Source organism: Bufo gargarizans, chromosome 1 (genome assembly GCF_014858855.1).
Source record: "Bufo gargarizans isolate SCDJY-AF-19 chromosome 1, ASM1485885v1, whole genome shotgun sequence".
NCBI lineage: Eukaryota > Metazoa > Chordata > Amphibia > Anura > Bufonidae > Bufo > Bufo gargarizans.
Window position 1 is genome coordinate 608,818,905 of NC_058080.1, and position 17,968 is coordinate 608,836,872.

General features: G+C 45.9%; 1 protein-coding gene across 3 annotated transcripts in view; it reads right to left on the reverse strand.

Moving 5' to 3' along the window:
- TNFAIP8 (TNF alpha induced protein 8) overlaps positions 1 to 17,968 on the reverse strand; it is a 123,873-nt gene that overhangs the window by 21,801 nt on the left and 84,104 nt on the right. The window contains exon 1 of one of the 3 annotated variants that reach the window (XM_044275892.1): positions 9,283 to 9,648. The exons of the other annotated variants lie outside the window; for them this stretch is intronic. Within the exon in view, the coding sequence (XP_044131827.1) occupies positions 9,283 to 9,313 (31 nt within the window). The 5' untranslated portion in view covers positions 9,314 to 9,648. Of the gene's footprint in view, positions 1 to 9,282; positions 9,649 to 17,968 lie in introns of those variants that run through there. 3 annotated transcript variants of the gene reach the window in all.

Here is a 17,968-nt window from a genome sequence, read left to right on the forward strand (position 1 = left end):
AGTAACTGTCAGAGATATTGTGGCTTTGCTCAGATTTCATTAGACAATAGGCTGAACTTTAAAAGACATAGGGAAATTAATGATAAAGAAACTATATCAACAACATTAAAGCGATTGTCCCATGAAAAATATTCTATAGTTTACAAACCAGTCCTTGGATCGGAATGCTTTTGTAACTGCATGTAATTAAAAACTTAGTAAAGCCACTACTGTCTAATTTCTCTGTCCACCTCACTGCAGTGGACGCACATGTTAATTTCCATCCTTCAGGGAAATTGGAGCAATGAATGTGGAGACCTGTTGATCCATGTGAGGTACAGAGCTGGTTCTAGCTTCGTTAGAGATGGTCATGCTCCATATGATGTCTGATGATCATTTTACACATTAATCATGGCATAACCCCTTTAAGTAGAATACAAAAAAAAGGAGAGATGCGAGTTACTTAAAGGGGTTCTGCACTTTGTTTATTCTGATGATCTATCCTCTGGATAGATCATTAGCTTCTTATCGGCGGGGGTCCGACACCCAGGACCCCCGCCAATCAGCTGTTTGAGAAGGTAGCAGCGCTCCAGTAGCGCCGCGGCCTTCGCACTGTTTACCGCCGGCCCAGTGACGTCACAACTAGTATCAACTAGTGTGTGTGGGGCTAAGCTCCATTCAAGTGAACAGAGATTATCCCCGCCCACGCTAGTTGATACTGGTCGTGACGTCAGTGGGCAGGTGGTAAACAGTGAGAAGGCTGCGGTGCTACTGGAGCGCAGCTGCCTTCTCAAACAGCTGATGATCTATCCAGAGGATAGATCATCAGTTAAAACAAAGTGCAGGACCCCTTTAAAACACAGTATGAAAGGTTTGCGGTTTACTGGTAAATAACTATTACAAACAATGGCTGCATCTAATTTTCTGCCAAGGAGTAGACCAATCAGTATCCAGCTACCATCACTCAGGCCTATCAGTGCAAAATTGACTAGGGCTCATTTACACTGAGCAATGCAGGACGCGGGGGAGTGAAGTGCTGCGAGCACTGTACTCACTCCTCATCTCTGGTCTCCTCTGGGCTGCGCTGCACTGTGCTGACTATGTACAGGGCGCATTATGACCTGACACTGCACACAGTCAGTGACAGTGCTAGAGGAGACCAGCGAGAGGGGACTGCAGGAGAAGACACCAGACATAAGGAGCAGCAGCTGAGCAGGAGAGGCAAGTATATTTATTTATTTGGAGCCTGATCTGAGGTCTGATGGGGGCCTGAGCATCTGATATGGGGGGGTCTGATCTTAAAGGAAGGGGGTTATTTTTTTGTATCGTCACACATTATAGGGGGTATTTATGTCCTGGTGCATATTATAAGGGAGCATTTTTCTAGTAGCACACATTGTAAGGAGAATTATTACTACTGTGGGAATACGTGGAACACGATTACTAGTTTGGGCACTATGGGGGCATTATTACAATTGGAGCACAATAGGAACATTACTACTATTGGGGGCACTGTTAACACTGAATGCACGCTGGCAGATAATCATTTCTATTGGTGAGACTTTGGGGAGCACTATTACTGTGGGGGGCACCCTGGCACAGTAGCAGCCTAGCGCAATTATTCTTTGCATAGGGGTCCTCTGCTGTCTGTGTCCGCCCCTGGTCAGCGTCATGCTATTCTGTGGTGAGGAATTCAAGTGCTTGGACAATAACCGTTATCCAAGTGGTGGAGAACTTAACAGATCTTTATATCATGGAACAGAAATGTAATACACATGTAATACACATGACCACTATCAGTACATGTACTGAGCAGGAGAGTGGGCACCACCTCTACTGTAAATTTTAAGACAAAAAAGGGATGCTACACATAAAAAATGCGCACTTCAAGATAAAATGAATTAGAAAAATCTATAAAATCGCCAACACAGACGTGAACACTGTTTAAATGTGTCAAAATGTCTGAACAATGGGACATCCAGAAGAACCCCAGGGTATACAACGCAATCACAGGATCACTGTAATAGTAGAAAGAATAGGATATCCAGGTTCACGGTAACTGATACTACAGACCTTTGTCCTGCCGTTATCAATGGCAGCTTCCTCAGTGGTGAGGAAGCTGAAAGGAAACGGCGTTTGATAGTGAGACAGCAGGCTGTAGTATCACGCTTTAAACCTGGACATCACATGGTGGTTGTTATCTAGGTAACCTCAAGTCACACACACTGCACGGCACAGGGAGCGGCACTTACAGCAAGAGTCACCGGGTATTCGCTAAATCACTGTAAAAGCAGGAGGAACGTGCCTTGAAGAGTAACACAGAGGAAGGAGTATTCCATTTCCATATGGCTTCTCTTCCTGGCCCCAAGGGGAAACAAATTCTGCCATCAGAGTCATTTGCAGATATGCAACACCTTATATCCTACACAGGAAGGTATCCAATGTCAGTGGACACTATGGTATACACTCTGGGGAGATCCATCATCTCCCTTCACCAGTTTTGTAGCACAAACACCATGAGTTTGTGCGCCAACCTTGCCACTTTCTGAAAAGGGGGCATGGCAAACTGAGGGGACAGCAGGCCCAGCACATTTATCTTCATTTATGCCAGTTTTAAGGTGGAAATGAAGACTGAAATCTACGTAGGTGAACCCAATGGCACATTTAGACGCGACGAGCGAGTAGGCAATTATCAAGAAGGGACCGTTCCGTCCCGATATCTGCCTGCTTGTCAGTAAAGGTGAAGAGTTGCATGTACATGCAGCAATCCCCTCCACTGTATGGGGACGAGCAATGACTACTGCCATGGTTTCTACCTAGGCAGCAGATTTTTGTTTACACAGCAGGATCCGCTGCTCAGAAAAGAGGACTTCATGTGCTGCACGAAAGCTCAATTCACCCAAAGAGTTGGCATCAAAAAGTTGGAATTTAGTTGCACAAATGACATTTGCGCAATACATTGGTGACTTTTTAGGGTTTCATGTCTCTAACGTCACTTTTTACAAAGTAGGCTGGGGGGCCTTTAAGATCCAACTGATTTAATATCATTTACACCAGGCATGTCCAAACTGCGGCCCTCCAGCTGCTGCAAAACTACAACTCCCAGCATGCTATAATAGCTGTAAAGCTATCAAGGCATGCTGGGAGTTGTAGTTTTGAAACAGCCGGAGGGCCGCACTTTGGACATGCCTGATTTACACTATATATCTGCCATGGCATTTCTAGAGCAAGGACAGGTGGCTTCACCTCAGCAAATGGCATTTAACACAGACAAAGTTAATACCACATGAGCACTTCCTAATGTATTGTGATTGTCCACATTGGCTCCTTTTCTGGCTTCATTTTTCCATCACATTGTACACTGCTCGTTTCCAGGTGTTATGGCCACTGCTGCAGCACAAAAACAAGGAGGCCGTGGCGGGAGCTGCTGCGCATGCGAGCCTATGCGCACTCCCGCGGTCCCGGCCACCAGAGAGGTCAGCACTTTTTCCTATAGTGTGCAAGCATGGCCACCGCTGCTGGATTGCAGGGTGGTTGTAACCCCTAGAAACGAGCAATGTATAATACTTTCAGTACAAATCTCGGTTTCTAGATACTTTACATTTGAAAAGTGGTTTTTATTACAGGCCCCATAGGAGTTGTAGCTCAGTTGTCATACTCTTAAAAGGCAAGTATGCAGTAATAAGGGGACATGCGTGTCATATTACTGAAGAGTATGGGGAAAGCGCTGTGACTGCCCCATAGGAGATCTAGTTCACCGTAGAGCGGGAATTCGTGGAAAAAGAATAAAGACAATGCAGATCATACACAGCAGGAAGAAGGTAAGATATTCTTCTAATCTAATATAAAGAATGCCAGGCACTGCTAGGATATTCAGCACCGACCTATGCCCGTGCTCAGCAATAGGAATACTTCTCCTATCGATTACGCCCACGGATCTTGGCATAAATGACAAACTTTTCAGTAAAATGCCTTTATTAAGGGTTCATGCACAGGAACGTATTTTCTTTCCATGTCATTTCTGGTTTTTTTGGGGTTTTTTTTTTTGCGGACCATATGCGGAACCATTCTCTTCAATGGGTCTGCCAAAAAATAACTGTACTCCGTATTTCCGTTCCGAAAAAAAAATAGAACATGTCCTATTATTGTCTGCATTATGGACAAGGATAGTACTGTTCTATTAGGGGACCGCTGTTCCGTTCCTCAAAATACGAAATGCACCAGGATGTCATCCGTATTTTTTGCGGACCGCAAAATATATACGGTAGTGTGCATGAGCCCTAAGGCTGAGCCAAGTGCTGCACCACATAATGTATGTACTGAATAGGCACCAATGATAAATCAAAAGATTCCCCCAGGGTCGCAACTATTCACTCCAGGTAGCTGGTAGACAAAGGGAGCATTATTCCAGTAAACGTGCAGCCTGAAATCATTAGCCTTGTTCACATTACTGAGTGGCCCTATGACGACAGAATCGTCTGCCCTCATACTGACAGCCACTCGGGGTTTTCTTGCATAGGACACATAATAATAATGCCGACTACTGTAAATCTATGTGTTGTAATTAGAGAGAAGCGAATTTCATATAAAAGGTGAATTGCGTTATGGATTCCGTTACCACGGACCATAACGCAGTTCTATGATGGAATGCATAATGGAATGCCTTTAGAGGAATTCCATCGTAATAGAAGTCTATGGGCTGCATAACGGATCTGTCCAGTTTCCTCTCCTGCATAACGAAAACGGGACGCATCTGTTATGCAGCCCATAAACTTCTATTATCACGGAATGAATAAGTGAATGTCTCCAAAAGGCATTCAGTCATAGAATTGCGTTACTGATAATACAACCATCTGCATCCGTTATGAACAGATCCGGTTGTATCATCTTTAACATTGCCAAGACGGATCAGTCATGAACTCCATTGAAGGTCAATGGGGGACAGATCCGTTTTCTATTGTGTCAGATTATGTCACTTGCGTTGGGGGTCATGCCGGATCAGTCTTGCTCGGCATCCCAGGACGGAAAGCAAACTACAACGGTTGCGGTTTGCTCTCTGGTATGGGAACGCAACTAAACGGAACGGAGCACATTTTGGAGCACTCCGTTCTGTTCAGTTCAGTTTTGTCCCCATTGACAATGAATGCGGACAAAACTGAAGCGTTTTTTTTTTCCCCGGTATTGAGCGGAAAACTAAAACGCTAGTGTGAAAATAGCCTAAAACTAGGGGCAGTACACAGCATTTTCAAATTAGGACAGCTGCAATAATTATCACACGTTTGTCACCTATATGAACACATCGAGTAGCACAAAACACGCAGGCACATGCAGAAAGACATGGGTTGAAAATGAAAAAAAGAATACTGTCCAAAAATAACAACAGTTGCTACTGAAGCTGCCAAATGACCCCAGCCTAATAATTACGCTTCCATTTCTAAGGGCTCAGTCACAATCTTAAAGGGGCTGTGCACTGGTTTAATACTGAAGACCTATTGTCAGGATAGGTCATCAATATTTGATCACACCCGGGATCTCCGCCCATCAGCTATTTGAAGAAAACAACGGAGTTCGTGCTACTTCCACTTCAAAATTACCGACGCGCCATCTCCTTTGCAGCAGCAGCGGCGCAGTGCAATTACAATGAACAGCGGTCTCTAATAAGGAGGCGATGTGCAGGTAATATTGAAGCTGAAATGGAGAATATGTACAGCACATATCCATATAAATAACGCAGTGTAGTGCTACTGATGAGGATGCCTTCACACGCTGCGGGTTTTGGTGCAGACATTTCCGCTACCGAAATTCAATTCATTAAATGGGGCGACAAGCACACGGATGTCCGCAAGCCCTTTCAGGTAAATGGAACTGATTTTCAGTTGCGGAAATTTCTGCAATAAAACCCGCAACGTGAGAAGGATAACTTATGCAGCTAGTCTGTTGTCACAAATGACTAAAAATCCAGCTGAAAAATCTGCTGCAGTTTTGCAGAAACTACATGAAAAACTGCGACAAAACCACAAGTACATGCAGGTTTTGCTGCAAAAAAGAAAGCCATAAGACAATTGGAAAGGGTGAAATCCGCAAGAGAAGTCCACTGTATAAATTTACATTCTGCGGATTTCAAGTCTGCAGCTCTTCTGCATTTTTTTTTTTTCACAGTAGGGCTCATGCACACGAACGCGTGCCGCCATTCCGTGCATTGGGGTCAGCAAATTGCAGTCCCCAATGCACAGTCCTTGTGGCTGGCGCAGACGGACGCAGAACCATTTAACTCGAAAAGGTTCCATTTTTGCGGTGCGGAGGCACGAACAGAAAACCCATTCACTTTGGGCCTGCAATTTGTAAGGGGCGGTACAGAACCGGACGAAAGCACTGCAAAGTGCTTCCGTGGGAATTTCGTGATGCGGTGCACAAACGTCCAATGCCCGTATATTGCAGACCCGTTGTTTGTGGGCTACAATACTGGCCCTATGAGCCCGTATGTGGATGGGAATTCTGAAATTCTCACTCATTTTGCTGGCACTGTACTGTGGATTTGCTGCAATAAAATCCACTGTGGCAAATCAACAGCTAATCAGTCACGCGTGACCCCAGCCTTATACAGTTAGGCCTCGTTCACACTTCAGTGTTTGGTCAGTGATTTGTGAGCCAAAACCAGAAGTGGAGCCACCACAGACATGAGGTAGAAGGGAAAGATCTGCTCCTGTTCTGTGTTTAGAGTTGCACCTGGTTTTGGCTCACAAATCACTGATGGAAATCACTGACTAAACACTGAAGTGTGAACGAGGCCTTAGTGTTCTTTTTTTCTTTTACTCATGAAGTATAGCAACTCCCTTTTAGAGCATATATTTTCGTCTGCTCTCTCACACAGGTTTGGTGGCATTTTTCTGCAGTTTTACATGGCATTTTTTTCCAATCATTTTTTGTTACTGGTATTTTATTCATTAGGTGGCGTTTTTTACATCCATCTTTTCAAAATGCTTCAGGATGTGGCTCTGGGGTTTGTCTCAGGCATATGACACCTCTTTCACTATGCGTTTATAAAAAAAATTAAAAAAAATGCAGTTCAAACACTATAAAATGATCACAAAAAACTCTGCAAATTCTGGCGTTTTATTACTGGTGCACTGAACCTGAGGAAGTATACATTACTAGTAGTGTTGATCGAGCACCAAAGTGCTCAGGCCGAACACATCGGGAGGGTGTCTGGTTTACAGAAAAAGGTTAGAAATTGATGGAAACACCACCAAAATGGTTTGGAAACAGCATTGGGAAGACATCTGGATGCATCTTGGATTCTTATTACCTACGACATACAATAGACAACCACACAAAGGCTATATGCCAAACGCCGGGTATGCGCAAGCCAACAATCTATCCATGAGACAGATACAGGCAGCACACCTTACAATGGCAGCCTTGTGCACTATGAGACATTCAAAACCAGCTCTCAACTGACTGAGAGACAGTAAGCCTCAAAGTTGCTTCATAACTGTTGGATGGCTTGGGTGGACCTGCACACCTATATCATTATCATTAGAGTGACAAAATGTTTTCTGATTGTCCTAACATAATATTCAATAACCTTTCTATACAGTTGTGTCATGTAAAATAATTTGCATGGTAAGGTATGCTGACTATCTGTCTCATGGATAGATTGTTGGCTTGCACATACCTGGCTTTTGGCATATAGCATTTGTGTGGTTGACTATTGTATGTCATAGGTAATGGGAGTCCAAGATGCATCTAGACATCCTTCCCATGCTGTTTCCAAACCATTTCGGTGGTGTTTCCATCAATTTTTAACCTTTTTCTGTGAACCAGACAACTTTTCTTCAGAGCAGGGGGTACCTGGTTTAATGCTCGGGTCTCCCATTGATTTTCATTGTGTTCAATAGTACTTGAGCATACACAGTATTCAGCCGAACACTGCGATGTGCCGAGCATAGCGATGCTTGAGCTGAACTGCTGTTCGGCCGAGCATGCTCGCTCAACACTATACATTACTAAAAGATAATCTCACAGTGTGCACCCTAGAGGGTATAAGACCAGATTCTCTGCAGCACAACAGTAATGGAGGCACATAGCTGTATGGGCACATAGGTATCTGGACTGCAATGTCTTCATTCAGTTTCTATGCTAATATGGCTTCAGGTCCTGTTGTCACCTTGCAAACATGATGGCAAAAACACCAAACTCCTCCCTAAAATGCTATTCTATGGTCAGGTTATGTTTTGGGTGGAAATCCACTTATTCAGCCATGTGAAAGTTTTTATAAAGACTATTTCTATTATTAAGTTTTTCTTTCTCTATTGTCTGACTAGAAAATTATGACAGTTAGATTCTGACACCTTTAAAATTGTTATAATTACTTTTATTGTACCTTAGGGAGCTAAACTGGACTGTCTAGGTAATAAACTGCAGGCCAGAGGGACTTTAAGAGGATCTGGTTGGTTGCTAATGTTTCTTTATGAGTAGACGACTTCCATGGAGATTTACAGTAGCTCCCACCACTCCTGTTTGAGCAATGCAGGTCTGGAATTTCAGACTTCCCATCAGAATGCACTTTGTCAAAAATAGAAAAAAACTCCAGTTCATTTCAGGCCTTGGGCCAATATCCCACCTCTCATTTAATCAGTGAGCAGCTTCGGCATTGGTCCGACACAGGAACCAGGCATGAGCACATGCCAGTGTATCATCTAGTTTATTGCCAAAGACTGTGCCACTTTGTATTCACTGGCAAAGCACAAAATCGGCAGCTTATAAATCTGGATTTCATACACTTATATGACCAGAAGAAAAATGAAACTCTGGTTGTATAAAAATAACTATTCTTATAAGTTGCTTTTACTGGACGGCTTCCAGTTTTCCGAACAGATTTGTGCAGCGTGCACTTTAGGGCACACATCCCCTCAACGGTTTATTCTCTTAGTGAAAGAAGAACTTTAAGACGAAAGAGGAAATCTAGTTTGGCAGCAGGCATGCCAAAAAATAGGGATCTTCATTGCTCAACTGAAACTTTGAAATCTTCCTCTGTGAGCTGAAGAAATCCAGAGCCCTGCAGCCCCACAACGGAGCCTTTACAGGGAGCTTGCTGGCCTAAATCTACCAAACGCACATGAAAGCCGACACTGGGGCTCCTCATCCGGAAATCTAGAGACCAGACTTCAAATGAACATGCCAGATCTTCACACATAAAGGCTGCACGCTATCTGTGCAGGACCTAAGCAAAGGGCATGGGATAGGCAGCACGTCTGGAGCAGGCCAGAGGCAAGGGAGCAGGAAAAAAGCATAAAGACATACCTTCTTTTGGTTCATCTGACTCTGAGCTCATGGTGTCAGTGGAAGTCACTGGAGACCAAGATTACAGCTGACGTGCACTCTGAGCAGCAGAAGCAGCAAGTCAACTTCTCAAAGAAAAAAATGAAAAAAAGGCAGGATGAAAAGAGAAAAGTTCTGCAAGTCTGGCCAATCACTAAGAGGCGGAATAGAGGGCGGCCCGAGCCCTTCTCAGCCCTGTCTGGAGAGCAGCAGCACCTTTAGACAGGCATGCATTCAGGAGGACTGCACTACAATCCACACGGTCTTCCTGCCAGTTTCTTTTGAGGGGAGGGGTGCTGCTTGTCACAACATGACTGAATTACAGGAAGTTCTACTGAGCAATGCTACATGTTCACCATGTCTGTAAACTGATTGTCATAGCTCTGCTCCCTAAGGCTAATATCTCCAGTAGCAGCAGCATTGATGTTACTGGTGCTCGGCCCTCCAAAGTGTCCCAGTCAGAGGTGTGTCATGTAACAACCAGGGCTTGGCTCCTAGGAACGGGATGGTGGGAGAAGCTGCATACTAACACGAGGTTGTCAAGAGAAAAAAAAAAAAAGAAAAAAAAGCCAAGTAATCATAAGGGGGCAGCGTCTTCAAAAGTCACCCCCCAAGCTGAGATCTTGAGGACTGTGGCTGCAGGTCGGCATTATATTTGCTCATACATGTACTTTCATATAACAGCTTCACTGATCATAAATGGAAAGGCACAGCCCCCCCCCCCGGCAGAACGGATCCGACAGGCTGTTCACCCTGTCAGATCCGTCCTGCGGCTATTTCGCCGTGCTGCCGCTCCGTCCCCATTGACTATAATGGGGACGGGGGCGGAGCTCCGGCCCAGCACGGCTAAAGCCGCCGGACTAAAAAGCCTGATATGCAGTAATTTTAGTCCGGCGGCCTTCTGCCGTGCATCGCCGGACTCATGTGGATGATGCATTGTTATGGGGGGGGGGGGGGGGGGATCTGTAGATGAGGCATTGTTATGGGGGGGGGGGATCTGTGGATGAGGCATTGTTATAGGGGGGGATCTGTGGATGAGGCATTGTTATAGGGGGGGATGTGTGGATGAGGCATTGTTATGGGGGGGGGGGATCTGTGGATGAGGCATTGTTATGGGGGAGGGAATCTGTGGATGAGGCATTGTTATGGGGGAATCTGTGGATGACACTGTCATGGGGGGGATCTGTGGGTGATGCACTGTTATGAAGGATCTGTGGATGACACTTATGTGATTATAACCCCCATCATCCTAAAGAATACACTGATGTACTGTAGGTACTGTACATTGGTGTATTCTCAAGGATGAGGGGAGTTATAGTCAGATTAAATATAAACACTGTCCAGGGACTGTTCTGTAATTGGCATGTGTTTATATTAAATATGACTATAGCCCCCCTCATCCATAAGAATCCACTCATACACTGCAGTACATGGGTGGTGTATGAGCAGAGAGTAGCAGGGCTGCAGGCACAATGACAGAGGAGCTGGAGCACACAGTGTGACAGGTATTCAGTCTGAAGTGCACACAAAACGAGTAGTGCACACAGGGCCCTGGAGCTCAGGTCAGTGCTGGGATATCTGGGGGTCCCCCGGCAGCAGGAGAAGTTTCCACTTACTGGAGCTGCGAGCGCCGGTCGCGCACTGGACGGGCGGGCTGGCGGCAGCAGAGCACAATAAGTGAAGCAGCCAGCCTGCCCATCCCTGCCCTGGTGCGGTCTTGTTAAGGAAGCGCAGGCTGGAGGCAGAAGCCTTCAGTGTAGCCGCCAGCCCACCCAATAGTTTAATGGCAGGCTAAGGAGCTGTTGGTGAGAGCTCCTGAGCCACCTAATTTGCATTAGTTTTATAAGAAGCAGTGACTTTTTGCCTCCACTTTGGAGGGGGGAAAAAAAAAAGTGCGTTTTATAAAATGAAAAATACGGTTCATATACACACACACACGAGACAATAAACATAAAATGAAAACGTATACCGTATTTTTCGCCCTATAAGACGCACCGGCCCATAAGATGCACCTAGGTTTTTGAGGAGGAAAATAAGAAAAAAATATATTTTGAACCAATAGGTGTGCTTTTGGTGGGTTTTGAACTAATTGTGGTCTGTGGATGGCGACACTTATGGAGGATCTGTGGGCGACACTTATGGGGGATCTGGCGTGTATAATCGTATCTGTATTCTGTAATAGTTAATTGTGTATATACACAATATAATTGTGTATAATTGTGGTAATCGCATAATCAGCGCTACTTACAACTACAAGCGCTCGGTAGGTAGCAGAGAGGAGGCAGGCCGGGAGGACGGGCGCTGGCAGCGTGAGTCACTACGTCATGCACCCACGCCACCTGCTTCATCCATAAAGTGGGCGGCGCAGGCGCATGACGTAGTGACTCACGCTGCCAGCGCCCATCCTCCCGGCCTGCCACCTCCCTCCTCTCCGCTACCTACCGAGCTTTTGTAGTTGTAAGTAGCGCTGATTATGCGATTACCGGTATATACATGATTAACTATTACAGAATACAGATACGATTATAAAGTGAGCAGGGCCCGTGTAGTAGAATACAGTCACTGCACAGGCCCCGCTGTCATTATAAATGCAGATGCCGGCCCCAGCCCCTCCTCCCTCAGAGCCGATACACCCGCTGCGCGGCATCGGGGCGGGTGTATCATTGAAAATACGGCAAAATCAGCAGAATTCGCCCCATAAGACGCACTGCTATTTTTCCCCCACTTTTTTGGGGGGGGGGGGGGGTGCGTCTTATAGGGCGAAAAATACGGTATATAGCACAATACAGTAAGTATAATTATTATAGCCTTAGTGTAAAACTTTGTAACAATCTGCAATATACAATATCTGAAGCAGATATTCTGAAAAATTGTTGTATTTTTTTACCTCAATTTTACTATAAAATTTCTTTACAGATAACATTTCTTGTAAATATTCTGTCTGAATCTAGCAACAGTTTGCCTTGTTCAGGACCTTCTAATGTTCTAATATTTTCTCTTAATAAGCCGTAATACTGGCTTATATGTGGCTGTAATATGCGTCGCTGCCACTGACTGCTTGCTGTTGCTGAGATTGCTGGCACTGACTGGTGGCTGAAACTGCTAGCACTGAGTGCTGGCTGTGGCTGAGACTGCTGGCACTGACTGGTGGCTGAGACTGCTGGCTGCCGCTTGTAGCCGAGACTGCTGGCACCGAGTGCTGGCTGTAGCCGAGAATGCTGGCACTGACTGGTGACAGACTGGTGGCTGAGACTGCTGGCAGTGGCTGAGACTGCTGGCACTAACTGGTGGCTGAGACTGCTGGCACCGAGTGCTGGCTGTAACTGAGAATGCTGGCACTGACTGGTGGCTGAGACTGACTGCTGGTAGTGGCTGAGACTGCTGTCTGTGGTTTGTGGCTGAGACTGCTAGAAATGACTGGTGGCTGTGGCAGCTGGCTTGTGGCTGAGACTGCTTGCACTTACTGATGGCTGTGGCTCTAACTGCTGCGCGTGGCTGGTGGCCAAAACTGGTGTCTGTGGCTGAGACTGCTGGCACTGACTGGTGGGTGAGACTGGAGACTGCTGGCTGCGGCTTATGGCTGAGACTGCTGGCTGTAGCTGAGAATGCTGGCACTGACAGGTGGGCGAGACTGGAGACTGCGGCTTGTGGCCGAGACTGCTGTCTGTAGCTGAGAATGCCGGCACTGACTGGTGGCTGTGGCTAGTGGCACTGACTGCTGGTGGCTAAGGCTACTTTCACACTAGCGTTCGGGGGTCCGCTTGTGAGTTCCGTTTGAAGGCTCTCACAAGCGGCCCCGAACGGATCCGTACAGCCCCAATGCATTCTGAGTGGATGCGGATCCGCTCAGAATGCATCAGTTTGGCACCGTTTGGCCTTCGCTCCGCTCAGCAGGCGGACACCCGAACGCAGCTTGCAGCGTTTTCGTGTCCGCCTGGCCGTGCGGAGCCAGACGGATCCGTCCAGACTTACAATGCAAGTCAATGGGGACTGATCCGTTTGACATTGACACAATATGGTGCAATTTCAAACGGATCCGTCCCCCATTGACTTTCAATGTAAAGTCAGGAGTCCCTATTAATATACCATCAGATCGGAGCATCCCCATCACCATGGGAACGCCTCTATGTTAGAATATACCATCGGATTTGAGTTACATCGTAAAACTCAGATCCGACAGTATAGTCTAACACAAAGGCGTTCCCATGGTGATGGGGACGCTTCATGTTAGAATATACTGAGAACTGTGTACACGACTGCCCCCTGCTGCCTGGCAGATGCTGCCAGGCAGCAGGGGGCAGACCCCCCCCCCCCCCCCCATCTCCTGTAATTAACTTATTGGTGGCCAGTGCGGCCCCCCCTCCCTCCCCAGTATTAATTGTAGCCAGTGCGGCCCCCCTCCCTCTATATTCATCGGTGGCCAGTGCGGATTCCCAGTATTAAATATGACCAGTGCGGCCTCCCCCTCCCTCATATTAAATATGACCAGTGAGGCCCCCCTCCCTCTATATTTATTGGTGGCCAGTGCGGATTCCAAGTATTATGACCAGTGCGGCCTCCCCTCTCCCCCCCCCCCCCCCATCATTGGTGGCAGCGGAGAGTACCGATCGGAGTCCCAGTTTAAATCGCTGGGGCTCCGATCGGTTAGAATATACTGTCGGATCTGAGTTTTCCGAAGTGAAAAATCAGATCTGAAATAAACAGTTATGCAAACAGATCCGTTCTGAACGGATGCAAGCGTTTGCATTATAGGAGCGGATCAGTCTGTGCAGACACCAGACGGATCCGCTCCTAACGCAAGTGTGAAAGTAGCCTAAGACTGCTGACAGGGACTCCTCTCTATATGACTGATTGAAATGGTGGCGCTCCGATGTGCTTGCCGGCGCACTGTGGCTGATACTGTAGTGAGCTACTGAAATGGCGGTGCTGATAGGTCCCGGCGCATGCCCAAACAGCGCACACACACACAGGGATTTTATTAATGTAGGAGATATATATATCTACACTCACCTAAAGAATTATTAGGAACACCTGTTCTATTTCTCATTAATGCGATTATCTAGTCAACCAATCACATGGCAGTTGCTTCAATGCATGTAGGGTTGTGGTCCTGGTCAAGACAATCTCCTGAACTCCAAACTGAATGTCAGAATGGGAAAGAAAAGTGATTTAAGCAATTTTGAGCGTGGCATGGTTGTTGGTGCCAGACGGGCCGGTCTGAGTATTTCACAATCTGCTCAGTTACTGGGATTTTCACGCACAACCATTTCTAGGGTTTACAAAGAATGGTGTGAAAAGGGAAAAACATCCAGTATGCGGCAGTCCTGTGGGCAAAAATGCCTTGTTGATGCTAGAGGTCAGAGGAGAACTGGCCATCGTTTAAATGCCACGGGCTACCTGAGCATTGTTTCTGACCATGTCCATCCCTTCATGACCACCATGTACCCATCCTCTGATGGCTACTTCCAGCAGGATAATGCACCATGTCACAAAGCTCGAATCATTTCAAATTGGTTTCTTGAACATGACAATGAGTTCACTGTACTAAAATGGCCCACACAGTCACCAGATCTCAACCCAATAGAGCATCTTTGGGATGTGGTGGAACGGGAGCTTCGTGCCCTGGATGTGCATCCCTCAAATCTCCATCAACTGCAAGATGCTATCCTATCAATATGGGCCAACATTTCTAAAGAATGCTATCAGCACCTTGTTGAATCAATGCCACATAGAATTAAGGCAGTTCTGAAGGCAAAATGGGGTCCAACACCGTATTAGTATGGTGTTCCTAATAATTCTTTAGGTGAGTGTATATGTCAAAATGTGAACATGATGAGGACTGCTGAATTCTAATTGAAATTTATTGGGCGAGTCATGGATCATGTTTCTATGCTCTTTCAGCAAATATTCAGCAAATATTCAGCAACCATTTCAGCAAATCACATGTTAGAAAATCCAGATGCCGCTCCTTCCCTTCTGAGCCCTGACGTATCCCAAAACAGCAGGTTACAACCACGAATGGGGCGTTACTGTACTCGGGAGAAATTTTTTAGCAAATTGTGGGGTGATATTCTCCTATTATCCCTTGTAAAAAGCCCAAAATAGGACATGTGCTATCTTTTGTGGAGCAGAGGTGTAGATCAGAAGCCCATAGAAACACTACAGAGCACTCCAGCTGGCTTTCGGGTATGTGCCTCTGCACGGCAAAATATAAGACATGTCCTATCTTTTGCCGTACCCTGCGGATTGTGGACCCATTCAAGTCAATGGGTCCGCTTCCGCAGCATGGAAAGCACACGGCCGGTGCATTGTAGACCGCTATTTGCCGTCTGCAGCACGGGTATAGTGCACTTCTATTCGTGGACGTTTCCCCGCAAGAGTTAAGCAATTCATGCAGAGGATTTTTAAGTGTGTGTGACCCTAAAGGAGGTCACTGTTTTCTCTCAACATTTCTATGCATTACTTGGGCATAGCGATATCACCCTTTATTAGCCATTAGGGTGACAGCCTCAATAGGTCTGTCTGTGACATGTTATGGTTCAGTGAGGTAGCAGAAGAAATGAAGACTAGCCAGATGCACATAAATTAGCAATAGGAAATGGATTGGTAGATTTCGATGTGAAACAGAACTGGTACATAAAAGGCAGAGACACGGTCTAGTAAAAACCATTAGGTTTCCCTTTAACCAGTAGAAGTCTTGAAGTTCATACGCAACAGAGCATCTGATCACCTTACATTCAATGGTTACACCTTTATTCTGTCTCAGATGGTCATTACACCTTATGTAGGAGATAAGTCACAGATAGGTTTCAGATTTTCAGTTTTGATGCCGCTCAGGGAAAACTAAAAGGAGCTGCAAAACTATACATTAATACATATACAGTAGCTTTGCTGTGAATTTGGCTGCAATTCATGGTTAAAATGTATTTCCAGGCCTATCTGATCTGAAGTCAGAAATTGAGATCTGTAACTACGTGCTGGGCCGAACATTTGAAGGTTAAAGAGGACCTTTCACTACAATAAAAAATCTAAACTAAGCATACAGACATGGAGAGCGGCGCCCAGGGATCTCCCTGCACTTATTATCCCTGGGCGCCGCTCAGTTCTCCCAGTATAGGCTCCAGTATCTTCAGATTTTTGGCTCAACTGGGAGGAGCCCGTCTCCTTCTCCCAGGCTGTAGTGCTGGCCAATCGCAGCGCTCAGCTCATAGCCTGAGAGTTTTGTTTTGTTTTTCCTCTCAGGCTATGAGCTGAGCGCTGCGATTGGCCAGCGCTACAGCCTGGGAGAAGGAGACGCCGCCAGGCTCCTCCCAGTTGAGCCAAAAATCTGAAGATACCGGAGCGGCGCCCAGGAATAATAGTAAGTGCAGGAAGATTCCTGGGCGCCGCTCTCCATGTCTGTATGCTTAGTTTCGATTTTTTATTGTAGTGAAAGGTCCTCTTTAAGGTGACCGTACAATGGCCAGCAAGTACAGTGCAAGGTTATTAATCTACTTCATGTAGTTGTATGTCACCATACCATCCCTTTCTGGGATATGTTTCTAAGGGCTTATGCACACAAACATTTTTTTATTTTTTTTTTGCGTCCTGTATGCAGAACCATTCACTTTAAAGAGGCAAGGACTGTGTGCATTCTGTGTCCGTATGTCAGTTCCGCAAAAAAAAAACGGAACATTTCCTACTACATAGTACGGACAAGGATAGGGCTGTTTTATTAGGGGCCAGCTGTTCCATTCCACAATATGTGTAATGCACACGGGCCGTATCCGTTTTTTGCGAATGTACAATTTGCAGACCACAAAACATCCAACTGTCATGTGCATAGGCCCTAAAGGTAAGGCCACATATGGCGTATAGGCTTTGGATTTTCCATAGCTGATTTATGCCCTTTTTACAGTAGGAGCAAAGTGGATGAGCCCTTCACAAATCTCTTCCACAAGCTGCTGACATTTTCTCAAGACAGTTAGGACATGAACTGCGGTGCATATTTTAAAAGCTATGTACACCTCTGGAGGCAATTTTTGTTTATCATTGCATTTTACTCATTTTTGGCTAAAAATCATATTTTCAAAGTTTTTAAAATATTGAGCCATTCTGTCACAAAGGGTTAACTGTTTTTCTAACTGTGTGACTGGTACTTTCACTCTGTGCCATTCTTCTGTCAGAAAACCTTAAATCCAAAGAAGATACAGGCAGCACTCGGCTGTCAGTGATGCGGTGCGCGTGTCCAGGGAAGATCCGCACGTACTTGCATAGAAAGGCCCGGCACTCGCTCTGGTAGTGATTTTCAAGTAATTTTAATGGTCACATACAATGGTAAGTGACGCGTTTCGGCTACTATGAGCCTTGACAAAAGCACATAGTAGCCGAAACGCGTCACTTACCATTGTATGTGACCATTAAAATTACTTGAAAATCACTACCAGAGCGAGTGCCGGTCCTTTCTATACGAGAAAACCTTAAATTGTCAGATTCCCTCACCCCACGTGACTTCCGGGGGTGTACGCCTCCGCGCAAGAGCAGTACCATGACATGGCGCCTCTGCGCAAGCACAGTACCAGGGCAAGGTAAAATTACAGTGAGCCACACTGGATTGAAGCTAGCCAGCAATGAATCTGAAGCACGCCGTGTAGTGAGGGTAAGGAGATTTTACAATCCGCGTGTGCGC